General features: G+C 44.5%; 1 protein-coding gene across 1 annotated transcript in view; it reads left to right on the top strand.

Moving 5' to 3' along the window:
- The first annotated feature begins 752 nt into the window (after window positions 1–752).
- The window catches only part of cacna2d2b (calcium channel, voltage-dependent, alpha 2/delta subunit 2b), a 64,433-nt gene continuing 45,687 nt past the window's right edge, over window positions 753–19,498 (top strand). Inside the window, exons 1-2 of the mRNA XM_079807457.1 lie at window positions 753–1,058; window positions 6,911–6,992. Of these exons, the coding sequence (XP_079663583.1) occupies window positions 961–1,058; window positions 6,911–6,992 (180 nt within the window). The 5' untranslated portion in view covers window positions 753–960. The remainder of the gene's footprint in view (window positions 1,059–6,910; window positions 6,993–19,498) is intronic.

Here is a 19,498-nt window from a genome sequence, read left to right on the forward strand (position 1 = left end):
CAAAATAACCCTTCTGGCCATAGTCTGAAGTGATTTTCAGATGTCAATAATCAGTTTGCATTGCAATATTGAAATCTAAGAAATATATAGGCTACTGCTGTGTGATTGGGTTAGACCTTTGGCATGGGTTAGTAAACCTGACCCTAACCATAACCATAACCCTAACCCTGACCCTAACCCTAACCATAACCATAACCCTAGCCCTTCGGCATGTTTTCAGCCATTCTTCAACTCTTCAGATTTTTTTTATTTTTTTTTTTATGATATTTTGCAGCATCTTGAAGTGAAACCGATGGTTATTATATTGTACCAGTTGGGTTCTAGTTCTGAAATGTTTTGCTGCACACTTGCACCAGATTATATTCAACAGTTGGGTTCACAGTAATTGATCAGAGATTGTGCTAACCTGATTCTTTAAGAATATTTTCTACAAGTGTTCAGTATGAAATTAATGAATTATCTTTATTAGAGTATGCAGATGAATTAGACCATCTTTTCAACCTGAATTCATACACATATATTTAATCTACTAATTCACTTATTCGATTCGTTCGTAAGAGCTAGCTAAAATATAATAATAATAGATAATAACTATAGACACAAAGAGTTGATGTAAGATAATTGGTCATTTACACTTTCCATTGATATGATTTTCGACGTGAGGTTTGTGTTGTAGTGTGTTCTCTCTGCTCATTATATGAATATGTTTGCTCTGATAAAGAGGTTTATGTGCTTGGGAAATGAATGTGATCGCGCGCAGATCTGTGGGGTGTCACGGGCGCGCGTGCACGGGAGCATCATCACGCGCAGCATCTTTCGCCCACCGACATCTCTTCATTCCACTTCATTATTACTCCTCAGACAAAAGAAGCGTCTACCACTGCGACGCATCTGGATATCTGCTCTCCGGGATAACCTTGAGGAAATCTGCGCGGCTGGGTTGGAGTGTATTCATGGAAAATGGCGAGATGGGCTCACGCGTGTCTGCCGCTGATGATGGTGATTTTCAGCGGATCGTGGACCGCAGTGGACGCGCTCACATTCCCACAGCATTACACGTAAGAAACACTGAGCATTTCACAGCATTACAAACACTGAGCATTTCACAGCATTACAAACACTGAGCATTTCACAGCATTACAAACACTGAGCATTTCACAGCATTACAAACACTGAGCATTTCACAGCATTACACGTAAGAAACACTGAGCATTTCACAGCATTACACGACATGATCACTCGTTCCCATTGTGTTAGATAAGACACGGTCATTCCCACAGCATTACACGTAAGAAATACTATCCACAACATTACATGTAGGCCTAACGCATATTTTCTCAACGTTACACTTTTATTATTAATTTTCTCGACAAGGATAAACTCATGACCACACACTAAGGGATGTATGGCGAAATCAACTTCTTGTTCATGTTTAGGGGAAATGCGTGTTTACTGACACAGAGTTTGGGGACTGATGATGTGTCCCCCAGAATTGAGCTAAATATGGCAACACCTGCCTTTGGTGAAAAGAGTATTCTAAAAGGAGAATATTTTCTCTTCTGTTAGTTTGAATGATTATAATGAATCTACAGTGTGTCTTCTTTCTCTGTGAATATGGGTCACATCAGGCCCTCGTATCCCTGCATCTCTGTCTGTCTCCAGGGAGTGTGTGTCAGTCAGGTAATAGGCAGCGTGGAAGATCTCTGGTGTGTGTGTGTGTGTGTGTGTGTGTGTGTGTGTGTGTTTCTGGGCATGCTCAGATCAGATGCTGAGAGTGCATCAGATCGTCTGAATCACTGACACACACCCTGATACACTCTCACCTTTAGCTACATATTGTGTAACACATGCTGCTAAACGTGAACCAAAGCGTGTGTGTGTGTGTGTGTTTACAGCAGCTGTGATGGAAAGTGCAGACTGAAATCTTACTGAGTTTGTCTAGTGATCTAGAGTAATGGATCTGTACTTTACCAGAAGAATGGATCCGCATTCACACTTCAGCTATAATCAGTAATAATGCATCAATATGACAATAATAATAACACGAATCGTTCTGTAATCATTGGGGCTGTTTAATAAGTCTCATACCTCAACAAAGATATGCAGCTCAGACATGACATGAAAAACTCTCTGACTAGTAAAACGTTTTAAGGGTTTTACCAAAAACAAACCTTGCCATAATGCCTCTGATATCAATAATAAACCATTTTTAATATTCACTGATGTATTCCTCTCAGTTAGGCGGATTATGAAATGCTGGACCTGTGGAGATTTCTCTTGGCTCGTGTTAAATGACAGTTATGATTTAATTAGTTTTGAGCTATGGATGCTAAACAACCTGAACTTATGTAATATATCATAACTGCAGTCGGGCTGTAATCGCTGGCAGATCTGTCCTGTTGTCGTGGAAACAGGTGATATTTATGCCTGCAGGGTTATGATTTAGCCGTACATGCTGTTCTTGAACAGGACGGGTTAATGAAGCAGAACGGACCTCACAGATGTTCAATAATTCATATCTGCATCTGTAGATCAGGGCTGCTTCAGTATAAACACATCACATTCTGCACATTGATTATATTGATCTGAGGATATTCTATCATATTCTGGCACTGATACTGTGTGTAGTACGCATGAGGACGGTTCAGTCCAGGTCACTGAACATTTATTAACCAAAGATGTGAAATCACATCTACAAACCGGCCATTCCAGTGTTGCAGAGAAAGACATTGTGCTAATATTCATATAACATAAGTTCAGCAGGTCTGAGTTCAGCTTTGAGTGAGAATTATGGGCAGAGGAGATTTGATTCATATCTTAATATCAGGTACAGTAGAGCTACATGAACTGATGCTGTAAACACTAATGCTGTCCGCTGGGGTTATTATTAAAGGCTCAACGCATTCTTATGCAATTAAAATGATTTTTTTAATAATAATGTTACACTATTTTTAATGATATAAGAGTAAAAATATAATAAATATGAATATGGTGTCTAGAGTTCTTCTAATTCAGATGCTAATGGTCAGGGTCAGGGTTAGGCTTGACGTATCGATTCATATCTTTCTGTGGTTTAATGATTACATGAGACGTGATTGATTTCAGCTGTGCTGTATCTCTCTACACTTTCTCATTAGTGCTGGGCGGTATACCGGTTCATACCGAATACCGGTATTTATTTTTTTTATGATATGAATTTTGATGATACCGCAATACCGGTATATGTCGCTTAAACAACGTTCGGAACGCGGCGCAGTGCGTCATTGTTTGAGAGGGGACGCATTTCATTGATGCACTGTAGTAAGAGCAGTCAGAGCACAGTTGAGATCGCATTACAGCATAGTCTATGGCTGAATCCTATACTCTCATTCACTATTCCCTACGTTATCACTTTATTTGAAGGAGTGAATGAAAACGTGCGTAAAGTCGGACAGCGTTGTGTATACATCGGCTGTACACTCGTTATTGCGGTGCAATGGGATAGAATGAGTGCACTCAATAACGTCCACTAGGGTTTCAGACACCACTAAAGCGCTGTCCCCTCCAAATAATGTTCTATTTGAGGTTATAGGGGGCGATTTCGGATTCAGCCCTTGATTAGACTACAGTGGAGAATTCAAACTACACGCGGCGCGCGAGAGAGAGCGGTTTCTGCGCGGAGCGCCACAATGGGTTTAACAACGCTCACCACATGGATCGTATAGCACTGATATAGACCGGAGCAAGCGTGTTTAATAATCTAGTGCTCTAGACATGAACCAGATGTGTATGCGCGCATATTTCATCACGTCTTATTAAAATGCAATGTATGCACTGATTACACTGATACAACCGTAGCCTATGTCTTATCACGAACGCGCTGACACAATGGATTATTCTGCTACACAAAAGACAATGAATGATGTAAGTTAATAAATAAACTGACAATTCAAAGAAGAATGGGCAAAAAAGTAACTGCTTTATTCTTTCTGTGTTTAACTGATGTGTGTCATTCGTTCAGAGAGTGCTCTTAATGTATTGCAAATATCAGCGTTTCTCCCTCGTTTTGTCAGTTTGTTGTTATATAGGGTTAGATTTTTAAAATGCTTAAGGTGCCCTCAACTCAACTTTTAATATTCAGGTGTCTGTAAATATGACTCTGAGTGTGTTGCAGGTCTGTGTTTTATTGGTTGTTGTCTCTCCACAGCATCATTTTGTGGGGCTTTGTATTAACTCTAGTGTGGAATTCTTCTACAATATTCACTCATCATGACAGTAAAATAGGGCATTCTAGTCAATCTCCTGCAGTATTTACTCTCTCAATCAGTAGAAAATGTGGTTAACACACTGTCATGCATAGGGGAAAAAAATACCGCCATATATCGCGAAACCGTTATAATTTAGAAAAATACTGTGATATACATTTTTGGTCATACCGCCCAGCACTACTTCTCATGTTCATTCGTTCATTCTTTAACTAATAAAGAGGAACACCGATCGGTTCCTGTGCCGCTACAGCGATTACAGATCGCCAAACTTATCATTTATTGCTTGATATTTTCTAATAAAATGTGTAGAATGTGAAAGCTGTACAGTCAGCCAGGCATCGTGTCATCCTGGGGAGATTTATGATCATATCCGGCTGACTGTACAACTGCGACCCAAATATTGACTGGGGAAAGTTTATAATCTTAGCTGGACATTAGCGTTCGTCAGATTATTATAATGAAGAAAGTCCCCTGAGCCGGTGATGTTCACTACACTCAATAATCTGAGACCAGATGACAGCAATAGTGCGAAAGGCTCCCGTCAGTCTGCACGCCGATTATAAATCATTATTATGGGCTGTCACGATTCCTCAAATAAATGTGATTTTAAATTTACCAGAAGTGGCCCATTCCACAAATGAGGATCCATGAAACGCATTATTAGACCGTTTTCTAATGCTGCACAATGTATTGAAAAATGATGTATTCTTCAGTTTTTTGAGGATCATTCCAGGATTTTTCTGCTCATAATGGACTTCAATGGGAACCAACGGCTGAAGGTCCAAATCACTGCAGTTTCAGAGGAAGGGCTTCAGAGACTCTGACCAATCCCAGACGAGGAATAGAGTCTGATCTAGACAAACCATCGCCACATTTACAACACACACACACATTTATACACTTTAACCACTAATGCTCGACTTCGGTGTTGCTCTTCTTCACAGCGTATGACATCATCACCTCAGAAAGGTCACATGACGTAGGTGGAAGTGCCGACCCAGTGCAGAAAAACTCCATCTCATTTTCTCCTCCAACTTTAAAATCGTCCGTCATCGTTGTTTGACCTTTATTTGTGTAAAGGGCGTTTGATTTAGTCTTTGCACGTTTGTTTTAACACTGGGTCGGCATTTCCTCCGGCGTCATGTGACCTTTCTGACGTGATGACATCATACGCCGTGAAGAAGAACAACACTGAAGTCGAGCGTCTGGGGTTAAACGTTTTAAGTGTTGTTCTATAAAACCATTTGATTACTTACTGTTGATACTTTATTTGAACCAAATATTATTGCCTCATTGTTATTATATATGTACTTTACTAAATTATACTATTTTATACTAAAATAATCATTAGTGACAGCCCTACCATTCTTATTTATGTTTTATTTTCTCCTTAATTAATAATTGACTTAATTCATTATTTCACAACTTTTCGACACTTTTTTCTCCCACAATGATTCATTTCCAATACCGTTCCAGTAAACAAAACACAAATCCAAAATCGCCCCCTAAACCCTGAATCACTATTCCCTACGTTAGTCCACTAATACACCTGAAGGAGTGAATGAAAACCAGTGTAAAGTCGGACAGCCGTTGAGCACACATCAGGTGTACATTCTCGTTATTGCAGTGCATTATGGGATAGAATGAGTGCACTCAATAACGTCCACTATGATTTTGGACACCACTATAAATGGCTGTCCCCTCAAATAATGCCCTATTAAGGGTATAGGGGGTGATTTCGGATTCAACCCATGATATATATATATATACATACTAGGGCTGTCAATGTTGAGAAAAATCTAATTTGAACGGATATCAAATTCTAATATATACTTGATATATCTACGAGCACCCTAACCCCAAAACCCCCAAAACAAAAAAACTAAATCACCCGCAATAAAATCAATTTAAATGTTTATTGCCGGCATACAGAAGTTATTACACGACCATTAACACAAGGACAACATCAGCCGGGACATCCTAAACATTTAACGTGAAAAACGCTTAACGTGCCTTAATATACTAACCCAGCAAACAGGGGACGTCTTTGGTCCGCTTTATAACGTTCGCTGGCGGACTTTCGGAGGACATTTGTCCAGGCCAGTTTACGAACGTCTATTTCATCGCTCACCTGCCATTTCCATATGGGATAGCAACACTTGCAAAATCCAGTCGCCCAAATGCATTGCCTTTTATCATCAGACCTGACACAACTCAGACAAACAAAAAATGTAACTAAAATAAACCCGTATTGGATTTAAAAGGGGATTTGTTTATGTCTTAAAATCCCTTAAATTAACTGTGATAATGGAAAGTATATGCAAATACTCGTTAATTAACTCTGATAATGGACAGTATATGCAAATACTCGTTATTGCAGTGCATTGTGGGATAGAATGAGTGCACTCAATAATGTCCACTATGGTTTCGGACACCACTACAAATGGCTGTCCCCTCAAATAGTGCCCTATTAAGGGTATAAGGGGTGATTTCAGATTCAGCCCATGATATAAATCACTGGCGTCGGTTGTGTAACAGTTGTGTTGTGTAACGGTTGTGTTGTGTAACGGTTGTGTTGTGTTGTGTAATGGTTGTGTTGTGTAACGGTTGTGTTACGGTTGTGTTGTGTAACGGTTGTGTTGTGTGTTGTGTGTGTTGTACAGGATCATGCACTGGGCTCGTCGCATTGAACAGGAGATTGACCGAGTCTTGCAGCACATCAGCGGCGCTCAGCAACTGAAGGGGGTAAGACTGCGTGTGTGTGTGTGTGTGTGTGTGTGTGTATCTCAGTATCTCTGTCAAGCGTGTGCTCATTACTGTGGCTCTGGCTCGCATGACAAACACCCACAAACAATCCCAGACACTCCTGCAAAATCCTGGAGAATATAATGATCCTGTCATTCCACCACAGAGAGAGAGAGAGTGTGTGTGTGTGTGTGTGTGTGTGTGTGTGTGTGTGTGTGTGTGTGTGTGTGTGTGTGTGTGTGTGTGTGTGTGTGTGTGTGTGTGTGTGTGTGTGTGTGTGTGTGTGTGTGTGTGTGTGTGTGTGTGTGTGTGTGTGTGTGTGTGTGTGTGCTCACTTCACTGAGAGAGAACAGATGGTTCACCCCTCTGATGCTAAAGTCATTCATTTACCCAGAATGCCACAGCGCTGTAGACAGAACGCTTCACGACTGATGATCAATACAGGCGACAGCACCTTTATAGTTGGGTTATTTCTCCTGTCATCATCTTATTATTATTATTATTATTATTATTATTATTTGAGATAAACATGTTTCTAATAATGGCTAATGATCTTCTGATGAGAACCTCTAGAGCTGAGATTATGAAATAAAGCCATCATACACTTTTCTGACCCCGAGCTAATGCTCTTGACCCTAACACTTGACCTCTGACCCCTTTCATTAGTCAGTGTGAGACGAGTTTCTCTTGATCCGCACACTGATTATTTTTCTGTCAGAGTTTGTTTTTAGCACTTTAAACGTTAACTCATGAATCATGTCATTATAATGTGATGCATTTCACGTTTCAGTCGACAGGACTAGCATCATAATTAGAAAAACTGAAAGAATATGAAAGTAAACAAAGAACAAATTACAGATGAGTTGAAACACAGCATATTAAAGATTCAGCGGTGAAAGAATGAAACTGAAGGTGCAATAGGTTTTTCTTCTTTATTGTGATGTATCTGAGAGAGAGCGGGAACACATTGGCTTGTGTAATGTTCGGCCACATTATTATGGATTTCTTATTGTTTGTTTTTTATGATTTGGTGTGGACTCATTGGCTTGTTTACTGCAGCGTCTGAGAGCTGGAGATGTCGGTGTGTAAGTGAGCGTGTGTGTGATGTGCTTGTATTGATCTGAGCTCTAAACAGCTCTTGTTCTGGACTCAGATGTTATTCCGGGTTAATGAGGCTGGTCTTCTTCTGGATTACAGCAGCTGTTGTCTCACACCTCACGCTGAAGCACAAACACTCATTCACACGAGCACAAATCACTGCAAAATCAGCTTATTTTTAGTGCGTCACATCTGACAGGAAGTTACACGGGTTTCCCAGCGATGGGCATTAATAATGTAAAACACAAACACGCAGCTCGCTCGCTGTTTCCTCCCGCTGATGAGTATCCTCTTGATGGTGGATATATAAATATACACCGATCAGGCATAACATTATGACCTTATATTGTGTTGGTCGCTCTTTTGCTGCTAAAACAGCCCTGACCCGTCGAAGCTTTACTCGACCCCTGAAGGTGTGCTGTGGTATCTGGCACCAAGATGTTAGCAGCAGATCCTTTAAGTCCTGTAAGTTGTGAGGCGGGGACTCCATGGATCAGACTTTGTTCAGCACATCCCACAGATGCTTGACTGGATTGAGATATGGGGAACTTGGAGGCCGAGTCAATGTGCATCACTGGTCATATTGTTATGCCTGATCAGTGAGTGTTTAAATATATTAGTGCTGGGCAAATTAATGCGTTAACGCAGGCGATACATGTTTTTTCAGTTTAACGCATTAAAATTTTTTAATGCAATTAACGCAGCGTTTGATTTTATATCAATGTTTGCCTGGCATTACATTATGATCACGCTCTTATTCATGTAAATGCTTTTAAACCATAACCACAAGACAGAAGAGAACGCGTCATGTTCAGCAGCAGCCCATCTTAAAGTCTCAGCAGTCAATAATGATGTCTGACATTAATGTTCATCACAGAACAACGGGAACAGAGACAAGTGTAGCTTTAATGATGATTCAAATATATTTCATTTATTATTTATGCAGTTAAGAAAGGTGTTTGAACTATTACATTTCTGTATATGTCTAACAGGGAAGGCCACGGGTAAATATAACATTTATTATAATGGGTTTATGTAAAGATTGTGTTAAATTCACTTAAATTAAAAGTTTTTTTAAAGCCTAATAAATGTTGAAATTGGGAGCTTTCAGTTTTAATGTAATGTAATGTCATTAATGAGACATTAGTATCAGTGATACTGGACAAGATGATGACCCCAAGGAAGTTCGATAATAAGGTTTCTGACGTTTAACGTTTCTGAACGGTTGGTTAACGTAATGTCACTTTGATCTATCTTTGTACTGGCAGGGTAACGTTAGGGTTAGCGTAGTGAGATAGGAATGCTATGTGTTTACTGATGTATACGTTAGTTCATTGTTACCACGTTAACTCTATAACCAGCGTACACAGTTTGTAATAACCATAACGCGTTGTTCAATATAAACGTGGGATTATGAATTATATTGAGAACGTCATACACAGAAAGCATGCCGTAATGTAACTTACCCTGTAAACTTTAGCCTCATTCATCGTGAAGCGTGCAAGCGATTTGCAAAGATTTATATAAAGGTTAATAAAACGTTACACTCACTTCTTCCTGAGGTGCAGCAGGAACACAAATAGTTGGTAGCGATCCTTTTTCAGGAGCTGCTTCTTAGCTAAACCTGCTTTATACTGACCCTCGTTTAGAAAGCAGTCTGCTGAGAAATGATTCGCAAACATGAAAGCATTGACGTTGATCGGGGGGAATATTCCCTTCGAAAACAAAACTCAGCCACTGCGTCTTCAGTGGTTCGGATTTAGGAACATCAAAATGACTGCTGTGTTCGTTATTACACCCAAGAACAGAACACCACAATCGCTTGGACGGCATTCTGCTCCAGCGTATCAACAATGGCGGACTGATGATCGCTCGCTCAGGGCGGGTCTGTGTTGAAACACTGCTGTCAATCAACAATCGTGGGAGGGGCGTCCAACCGTGTAACGTCACACGATCAGACGGCTCGATTTGAGACAGGGGAAAACATATAAGGAGATTTAAAAAAATACTAGATGGATTTTTATCATTATAGGATGGTTGTGTACAGGCACTGCCAACACACATTCCCATACAATCAACTTGTAAAAGAGCATGTACCATTATATGACCCCTTTAAAGACTCCAAAAATATTAAAAACTAATATACAGAAAACGATGTGATTAATTAGTTTTTTTTAATCGATTCCCAGCACTAATATATAGCACTATATATATATATATATATATATATATTAGTCCAAATCCTTTTAAAGGAATGTCTGTTCACCCGGTGGCCATGTTTGAAATGCCTCCGGGCAGCTGCGTCAGGCATCCAGGACAGAGTCCTGTCTATTTAAATGGGGGAATCCGGAAATCTGCTTGCTGAACTCACAATTAAATTACATATTAAGCGTGAGTCTCAGGTTTCTATGGGAACCGGAGCTTCTAACAGCAGCTGCAGTGATGCAATGACTTTACCATTCAGTGATTGGCTTTTTTACTTTAAAGCTGCACTATGTAAGTTCTCCATCTGCTAGAGGTCGCCTGTTCTAAACACAGGCGTAGTTTGATGATGTCACGTCTGAGCGCTGACTCTTGGGTCATGTGGTCTTCAGCTCAGACTCTTGGGTCATGTGGTCTTCACCTCAGACTCTTGGGTCATGTGGTCTTCAGCGCTGACTCTTGGGTCATGTGGTCTTCAGCTCAGACTCTTGGGTCATGTGGTCTTCAGCTCAGACTCTTGGGTCATGTGGTCTTCAGCTCAGACTCTTGGGTCATGTGGTCTTCACCTCAGACTCTTGGGTCATGTGGTCTTCACCTCAGACTCTTGGGTCATGTGGTCTTCAGCGCTGACTCTTGGGACATGTGGTCTTCACCTCAGACTCTTGGGTCATGTGGTCTTCACCTCAGACTCTTGGGTCATGTGGTCTTCACCTCAGACTCTTGGGTCATGTGGTCTTCAGCGCTGACTCTTGGGTCATGTGGTCTTCACCTCAGACTCTTGGGTCATGTGGTCTTCAGCGCTGACTCTTGGGTCATGTGGTCTTCACCTCAGACTCTTGGGTCATGTGGTCTTCAGCGCTGACTCTTGGGTCATGTGGTCTTCAGCTCAGACTCTTGGGTCATGTGGTCTTCAGCTCAGACTCTTGGGTCATGTGGTCTTCAGCTCAGACTCTTGGGCCATGTGGTCTTCACCTCAGACTCTTGGGTCATGTGGTCTTCACCTCAGACTCTTGGGTCATGTGGTCTTCACCTCAGACTCTTGGGTCATGTGGTCTTCACCTCAGACTCTTGGGTCATGTGGTCTACAGCTCAGACTCTTGGGTCATGTGGTCTTCAGCTCAGACTCTTGGGTCATGTGGTCTTCAGCTCAGACTCTTGGGTCATGTGGTCTTCAGCTCAGACTCTTGGGTCATGTGGTCTTCAGCTCAGACTCTTGGGTCATGTGGTCTTCAGCTCAGACTCTTGGGTCATGTGGTCTTCAGCTCAGACTCTTGGGTCATGTGGTCTTCAGCTCAGACTCTTGGGTCATGTGGTCTTCAGCTCAGACTCTTGGGTCATGTGGTCTTCACCTCAAGGTGTGTTCGACATCGGCTGCGGCTGGATGCAACTGATCGGCGAGAGTAGCCGCGTGAAGGCGGGGAGGAGCTGCAAACACAGACGTGAAGTCGGACACTTTCTGCTTCCCGCGGTGACGCTCGCGCTGTGTTTGCACACTTTATCAGCTGAAGTGAAATAAATGCAATATTTGGCAATACACAGATGTTTCAGAGACATTATTGTCATGTAATACTTTATGCACTGCTTAATACAGCGTGTGTTTGTACAAGAATAAAGTTCAACATATAAGCCTACACTATCAATGAAGTGGGGTCTATGTTTTTAATCAGTTATATTTTGATAAACATGACAATATAACATCGCGACTACATGAAAGGAGGTTTTACTGTTATAAAAAACAGATTTGTGCGCATTAGTGGAGCTGAAGGTTTTAGAATAAACACGAAACACACGTGATCGCTGTCATGCGGAGAATCTGGCCAATCGTGGAACGGCTGTGTCGTCATCAGAGCCCGTGCAGCCTCATGCAGTCGCTCTCGAGAAACTGCACCGGCTGTAATCGCCGGCTGCTCTCGAATCGCTCTCGCGGCACTTTGTTGACATACGTCACGGTCACGTGGCGTCGGCGCTGCCTCAAGTCGGACAAAATTTCTAACCGGCATGCACTGCTTCAAGTCAGCCGCCGATCGGTCTGCGCATCGCTGGGTGAAGTCGAACAAGCCTTCAGACTCTTGGGTCATGTGGTCTTCAGCTCAGACTCTTGGGTCATGTGGTCTACAGCTCAGACTCTTGGGTCATGTGGTCTTCAGCTCAGACTCTTGGGTCATGTGGTCTTCAGCTCAGACTCTTGGGTCATGTGGTCTTCAGCGCAGACTCTTGGGTCATGTGGTCTTCAGCGCAGACTCTTGGGTCATGTGGTCTTCAGCTCAGACTCTTGGGTCATGTGGTCTTCACCTCAGACTCTTGGGTCATGTGGTCTTCAGCGCTGACTCTTGGGTCATGTGTTCTTCACCTCAGACTCTTGGGTCATGTGGTCTTCAGCGCTGACTCTTGGGTCATGTGGTCTTCACCTCAGACTCTTGGGTCATGTGGTCTTCAGCGCTGACTCTTGGGTCATGTGGTCTTCAGCTCAGACTCTTGGGTCATGTGGTCTTCAGCTCAGACTCTTGGGTCATGTGGTCTTCAGCTCAGACTCTTGGGCCATGTGGTCTTCACCTCAGACTCTTGGGTCATGTGGTCTTCACCTCAGACTCTTGGGTCATGTGGTCTTCACCTCAGACTCTTGGGTCATGTGGTCTTCAGCTCAGACTCTTGGGTCATGTGGTCTTCACCTCAGACTCTTGGGTCATGTGGTCTTCACCTCAGACTCTTGGGTCATGTGGTCTACAGCTCAGACTCTTGGGTCATGTGGTCTTCAGCTCAGACTCTTGGGTCATGTGGTCTTCAGCTCAGACTCTTGGGTCATGTGGTCTTCAGCTCAGACTCTTGGGTCATGTGGTCTTCAGCTCAGACTCTTGGGTCATGTGGTCTTCAGCTCAGACTCTTGGGTCATGTGGTCTTCACCTCAGACTCTTGGGTCATGTGGTCTTCAGCTCAGACTCTTGGGTCATGTGGTCTTCAGCTCAGACTCTTGGGTCATGTGGTCTTCAGCTCAGACTCTTGGGTCATGTGGTCTTCACCTCAGACTCTTGGGTCATGTGGTCTTCAGCTCAGACTCTTGGGTCATGTGGTCTTCAGCTCAGACTCTTGGGTCATGTGGTCTTCAGCTCAGACTCTTGGGTCATGTGGTCTACAGCTCAGACTCTTGGGTCATGTGGTCTTCAGCTCAGACTCTTGGGTCATGTGGTCTTCAGCGCAGACTCTTGGGTCATGTGGTCTACAGCTCAGACTCTGGGGTCATGTGGTCTTCAGCTCAGACTCTTGGGTCATGTGGTCTTCAGCTCAGACTCTTGGGTCATGTGGTCTTCAGCGCAGACTCTTGGGTCATGTGGTCTTCAGCGCAGACTCTTGGGTCATGTGGTCTTCAGCGCAGACTCTTGGGTCATGTGGTCTTCAGCTCAGACTCTTGGGTCATGTGGTCTTCAGCTCAGACTCTTGGGTCATGTGGTCTTCAGCTCAGACTCTTGGGTCATGTGAGGTGTGTTCGACATCGGCTGCAGCTGGATGCAACTGATCGGCGAGAGTAGCCGCGTGCAGGCGGGGAGGAGCTGCAAACACAGACGTGAAGTCGGACACTTTCTGCTTCCCGCGGTGACGCTCGCGCTGTGTTTGCATACTTTATCAGCTGAAGTGAAATAAATGCAATATTTGGCAATACACAGATGTTTCAGAGACATTATTGTCATGTAATACTTTATGCACTGCTTAATACAGCGTGTGTTTTTACAAGAATAAAGCTCAACATATCAGCCTACACTATCAATGAAGTGGGGTCTGTTTTGAATCAGTTATATTTTGATAAACATGACAATATAACATCGCGACTACATGAAAGGAGGTTTTACTGTTATAAAAAACAGATTTGTGCGCATTAGTGGAGCTGAAGGTTTTAGAATAAACACGAAACACACGTGATCGCTGTCATGCGGTGAATCTGGCCAATCGTGGAACGGCTGTGTCGTCATCAGAGCCCGTGCAGCCTCATGCAGTCGCTCTCGAGAAACTGCACCGGCTGTAATCGCCGGCTGCTCTCGAATCGCTCTCGTGGCACTTTGTTGACATACGTCACTGTCACGTGGCGTCGGCGCTGCCTCAAGTCGGACAAAATTTCTAACCGGCATGCACTTCTTCAAGTCAGCCGCCGATCGGTCTGCGCATCGCTGGGTGAAGTCGAACAAGCCTGTGGTCTACAGCTCAGACTCTTGGGTCATGTGGTCTTCAGCGCAGACTCTTGGGTCATGTGGTCTTCAGCTCAGACTCTTGGGTCATGTGGTCTACAGCTCAGACTCTTGGGTCATGTGGTCTTCAGCTCAGACTCTTGGGTCATGTGGTCTTCAGCTCAGACTCTTGGGTCATGTGGTCTTCAGCTCAGACTCTTGGGTCATGTGGTCTTCACCTCAGACTCTTGGGTCATGTGGTCTTCACCTCAGACTCTTGGGTCATGTGGTCTTCAGCTCAGACTCTTGGGTCATGTGGTCTTCAGCTCAGACTCTTGGGTCATGTGGTCTTCACCTCAGACTCTTGGGACATGTGGTCTTCACCTCAGACTCTTGGGTCAGGTGGTCTTCAGCTCAGACTCTTGGGTCATGTGGTCTTCACCTCAGACTCTTGGGACATGTGGTCTTCACCTCAGACTCTTGGGTCATGTGGTCTTCAGCTCAGACTCTTGGGTCATGTGGTCTTCAGCTCAGACTCTTGGGTCATGTGGTCTTCAGCTCAGACTCTTGGGTCATGTGGTCTTCAGCTCAGACTCTTGGGTCATGTGGTCTTCAGCTCAGACTCTTGGGTCATGTGGTCTTCAGCTCAGACTCTTGGGTCATGTGGTCTTCAGCTCAGACTCTTGGGTCATGTGGTCTTCAGCTCAGACTCTTGGGTCATGTGGTCTTCACCTCAGACTCTTGGGTCATGTGGTCTTCACCTCAGACTCTTGGGTCATGTGGTCTTCAGCTCAGACTCTTGGGTCATGTGGTCTTCAGCTCAGACTCTTGGGTCATGTGGTCTTCAGCTCAGACTCTTGGGTCATGTGGTCTTCAGCGCAGACTCTTGGGTCATGTGGTCTTCACCTCAGACTCTTGGGTCATGTGGTCTTCAGCGCAGACTCTTGGGTCATGTGGTCTTCAGCGCAGACTCTTGGGTCATGTGGTCTTCACCTCAGACTCTTGGGTCATGTGGTCTTCACCTCAGACTCTTGGGTCATGTGGTCTTCAGCGCTGACTCTTGGGTCATGTGGTCTTCAGCTCAGACTCTTGGGTCATGTGGTCTTCAGCTCAGACTCTTGGGTCATGTGGTCTTCAGCTTAGACTCTTGGGCCATGTGGTCTTCACCTCAGACTCTTGGGCCATGTGGTCTTCACCTCAGACTCTTGGGTCATGTGGTCTTCACCTCAGACTCTTGGGTCATGTGGTCTTCACCTCAGACTCTTGGGTCATGTGGTCTTCACCTCAGACTCTTGGGTCATGTGGTCTTCACCTCAGACTCTTGGGTCATGTGGTCTACAGCTCAGACTCTTGGGTCATGTGGTCTTCAGCTCAGACTCTTGGGTCATGTGGTCTTCAGCTCAGACTCTTGGGTCATGTGGTCTTCAGCTCAGACTCTTGGGTCATGTGGTCTTCAGCTCAGACTCTTGGGTCATGTGGTCTTCACCTCAGACTCTTGGGTCATGTGGTCTTCAGCTCAGACTCTTGGGTCATGTGGTCTTCAGCTCAGACTCTTGGGTCATGTGGTCTACAGCTCAGACTCTTGGGTCATGTGGTCTTCAGCTCAGACTCTTGGGTCATGTGGTCTTCAGCGCAGACTCTTGGGTCATGTGGTCTACAGCTCAGACTCTGGGGTCATGTGGTCTTCAGCTCAGACTCTTGGGTCATGTGGTCTTCAGCTCAGACTCTTGGGTCATGTGGTCTTCAGCGCAGACTCTTGGGTCATGTGGTCTTCAGCGCAGACTCTTGGGTCATGTGGTCTTCAGCGCAGACTCTTGGGTCATGTGGTCTTCAGCTCAGACTCTTGGGTCATGTGGTCTTCAGCTCAGACTCTTGGGTCATGTGGTCTTCAGCTCAGAGTCTTGGGTCATGTGGTCTTCAGCTCAGACTCTTGGGTCATGTGAGGTGTGTTCGACATCGGCTGCAGCTGGATGCAACTGATCGGCGAGAGTCGCCGCGTGCAGGCGGGGAGGAGCTGCAAACACAGACGTGAAGTCGGACACTTTCTGCTTCCCGCGGTGACGCTCGCGCTGTGTTTGCATACTTTATCAGCTGAAGTGAAATAAATGCAATATTTGGCAATACACAGATGTTTCAGAGACATTATTGTCATGTAATACTTTATGCACTGCTTAATACAGCGTGTGTTTTTACAAGAATAAAGCTCAACATATCAGCCTACACTATCAATGAAGTGGGGTCTGTTTTGAATCAGTTATATTTTGATAAACATGACAATATAACATCGCGACTACATGAAAGGAGGTTTTACTGTTATAAAAAACAGATTTGTGCGCATTAGTGGAGCTGAAGGTTTTAGAATAAACACGAAACACACGTGATCGCTGTCATGCGGTGAATCTGGCCAATCGTGGAACGGCTGTGTCGTCATCAGAGCCCGTGCAGCCTCATGCAGTCGCTCTCGAGAAACTGCACCGGCTGTAATCGCCGGCTGCTCTCGAATCGCTCTCGCGGCACTTTGTTGACATACGTCACTGTCACGTGGCGTCGGCGCTGCCTCAAGTCGGACAAAATTTCTAACCGGCATGCACTGCTTCAAGTCAGCCGCCGATCGGTCTGCGCATCGCTGGGTGAAGTCGAACAAGCCTGTGGTCTACAGCTCAGACTCTTGGGTCATGTGGTCTTCAGCGCAGACTCTTGGGTCATGTGGTCTTCAGCTCAGACTCTTGGGTCATGTGGTCTACAGCTCAGACTCTTGGGTCATGTGGTCTTCAGCTCAGACTCTTGGGTCATGTGGTCTTCAGCTCAGACTCTTGGGTCATGTGGTCTTCAGCTCAGACTCTTGGGTCATGTGGTCTTCACCTCAGACTCTTGGGTCATGTGGTCTTCACCTCAGACTCTTGGGTCAGGTGGTCTTCAGCTCAGACTCTTGGGTCATGTGTTCTTCACCTCAGACTCTTGGGTCATGTGGTCTTCACCTCAGACTCTTGGGTCAGGTGGTCTTCACCTCAGACTCTTGGGTCATGTGGTCTTCACCTCAGACTCTTGGGTCAGGTGGTCTTCACCTCAGACTCTTGGGACATGTGGTCTTCACCTCAGACTCTTGGGTCATGTGGTCTTCAGCTCAGACTCTTGGGTCATGTGGTCTTCAGCTCAGACTCTTGGGTCATGTGGTCTTCAGCTCAGACTCTTGGGTCATGTGGTCTTCAGCTCAGACTCTTGGGTCATGTGGTCTTCAGCTCAGACTCTTGGGTCATGTGGTCTTCAGCTCAGACTCTTGGGTCATGTGGTCTTCACCTCAGACTCTTGGGTCATGTGGTCTTCAGCTCAGACTCTTGGGTCATGTGGTCTTCACCTCAGACTCTTGAGTCATGTGGTCTTCAGCTCAGACTCTTGGGTCATGTGGTCTTCAGCTCAGACTCTTGGGTCATGTGGTCTTCAGCGCAGACTCTTGGGTCATGTGGTCTTCAGCGCAGACTCTTGGGTCATGTGGTCTTCACCTCAGACTCTTGGGTCATGTGGTCTTCAGCGCAGACTCTTGGGTCATGTGGTCTTCAGCGCAGACTCTTGGGTCATGTGGTCTTCACCTCAGACTCTTGGGTCATGTGGTCTTCACCTCAGACTCTTGGGTCATGTGGTCTTCAGCTCAGACTCTTGGGTCATGTGGTCTTCAGCTCAGACTCTTGGGTCATGTGGTCTTCAGCTCAGACTCTTGGGTCATGTGGTCTACAGCTCAGACTCTTGGGTCATGTGGTCTTCAGCTCAGACTCTCAATGGTATTCTGTATACAAAGTGCAAGAAATTACACTTTAGGGAAAATAAGTATATAAATATGTAAAGGAAAACCCTTTAAAACACATTAAACTGCAGTAAGATCAAGTCAAATTAACCTGTCAACCAAATGTCCATTGACAGCATAAATCAATACTTTATGAAAGTAATGCTGTGGCACAATATAGCTGTCAGAAAAACATAACACAGAGCTGATATGATTTTCCCAATGCGTGATTTACTAACGAAACTAAAGCATGATAAATATAGTTTACCCAAAAATGGGATTACAAAACCGAGCCAAAGTAAAGCGAGCCGAGTCGTGCCGAGCCAAGTCATACCACGCAGTGGAAAAGCTCCAATCAGTGATACGCTACTCACTTAGACAATCTCTGAGAGCCAGGGCTGGTTCAGGGGCCACACACACCTGTAGGGTATGAGGAGGATCGCTGATAGGTCCTTTACATGCAATCACAAGCTGATCGGCCTCTGCTGGTCCTGCAGCCAGTGAGATATGCAAGCAATCACAAGCTGATTTGGCAACCAATGAGATTGTTCATTGGCACAGGAGCAGGGAGCAATTTAAATTAGGGCTGCACGATATATAATTTTAGCACATCCGCGATAGTCACATTGCAGGGTGTGTGATGTCAAGTATAGAGATGGTAGTTGATCCGTGATCCATACGGGCAGCTGCATTCCGCTTTACAACGCATGTGATTCACAGATTAATCGCAAAGTTTAACCATCATAGAGTGACAGTTTATCATTTGCAAGTCGCAGGAGGACTGTAACTCGCGGGCTGTTTTCTGCACGCTGACAGCCTGTGAACGCCAAATTCAGTTCTTTCTCTTTCTTTTGAGCTTAAATGGACACATGCACACTAAATGAAGTCAAAATGCCCGTCTCGACGAGTGTCCTCGTAAACGCAGTCGGTTATGTGTTGTTAGCGATTGAGAAAGAAACCGGATGCGTGTTTAAATTAGGTCTGTGCATTCGTCTTAAAGGGACAGCAGCCTTATATACCCGCACCAGATCAAACAACAAAAGAGAAAGAGAAAGAGAAAATGACTTCTGTAGCTTCAACAAAGACACAAATGTATGAATGAATTAATAATATCAGTGATATTGCATTATACAGTAAAGACTGTTATTTTACATTTGATGACCTGAATCTGTTCCGGATGCCTCCTGAGCGCCTTCTCGGGAAGGTGTTTCGGGCATGTCCAACCGGGAGGAGGCCCCGGGGAAGACCTAGGACACGCTGGAGGGACTATGTCT

This window comes from Gobio gobio (genome assembly GCF_949357685.1).
Source record: "Gobio gobio genome assembly, chromosome: 24".
NCBI lineage: Eukaryota > Metazoa > Chordata > Actinopteri > Cypriniformes > Gobionidae > Gobio > Gobio gobio.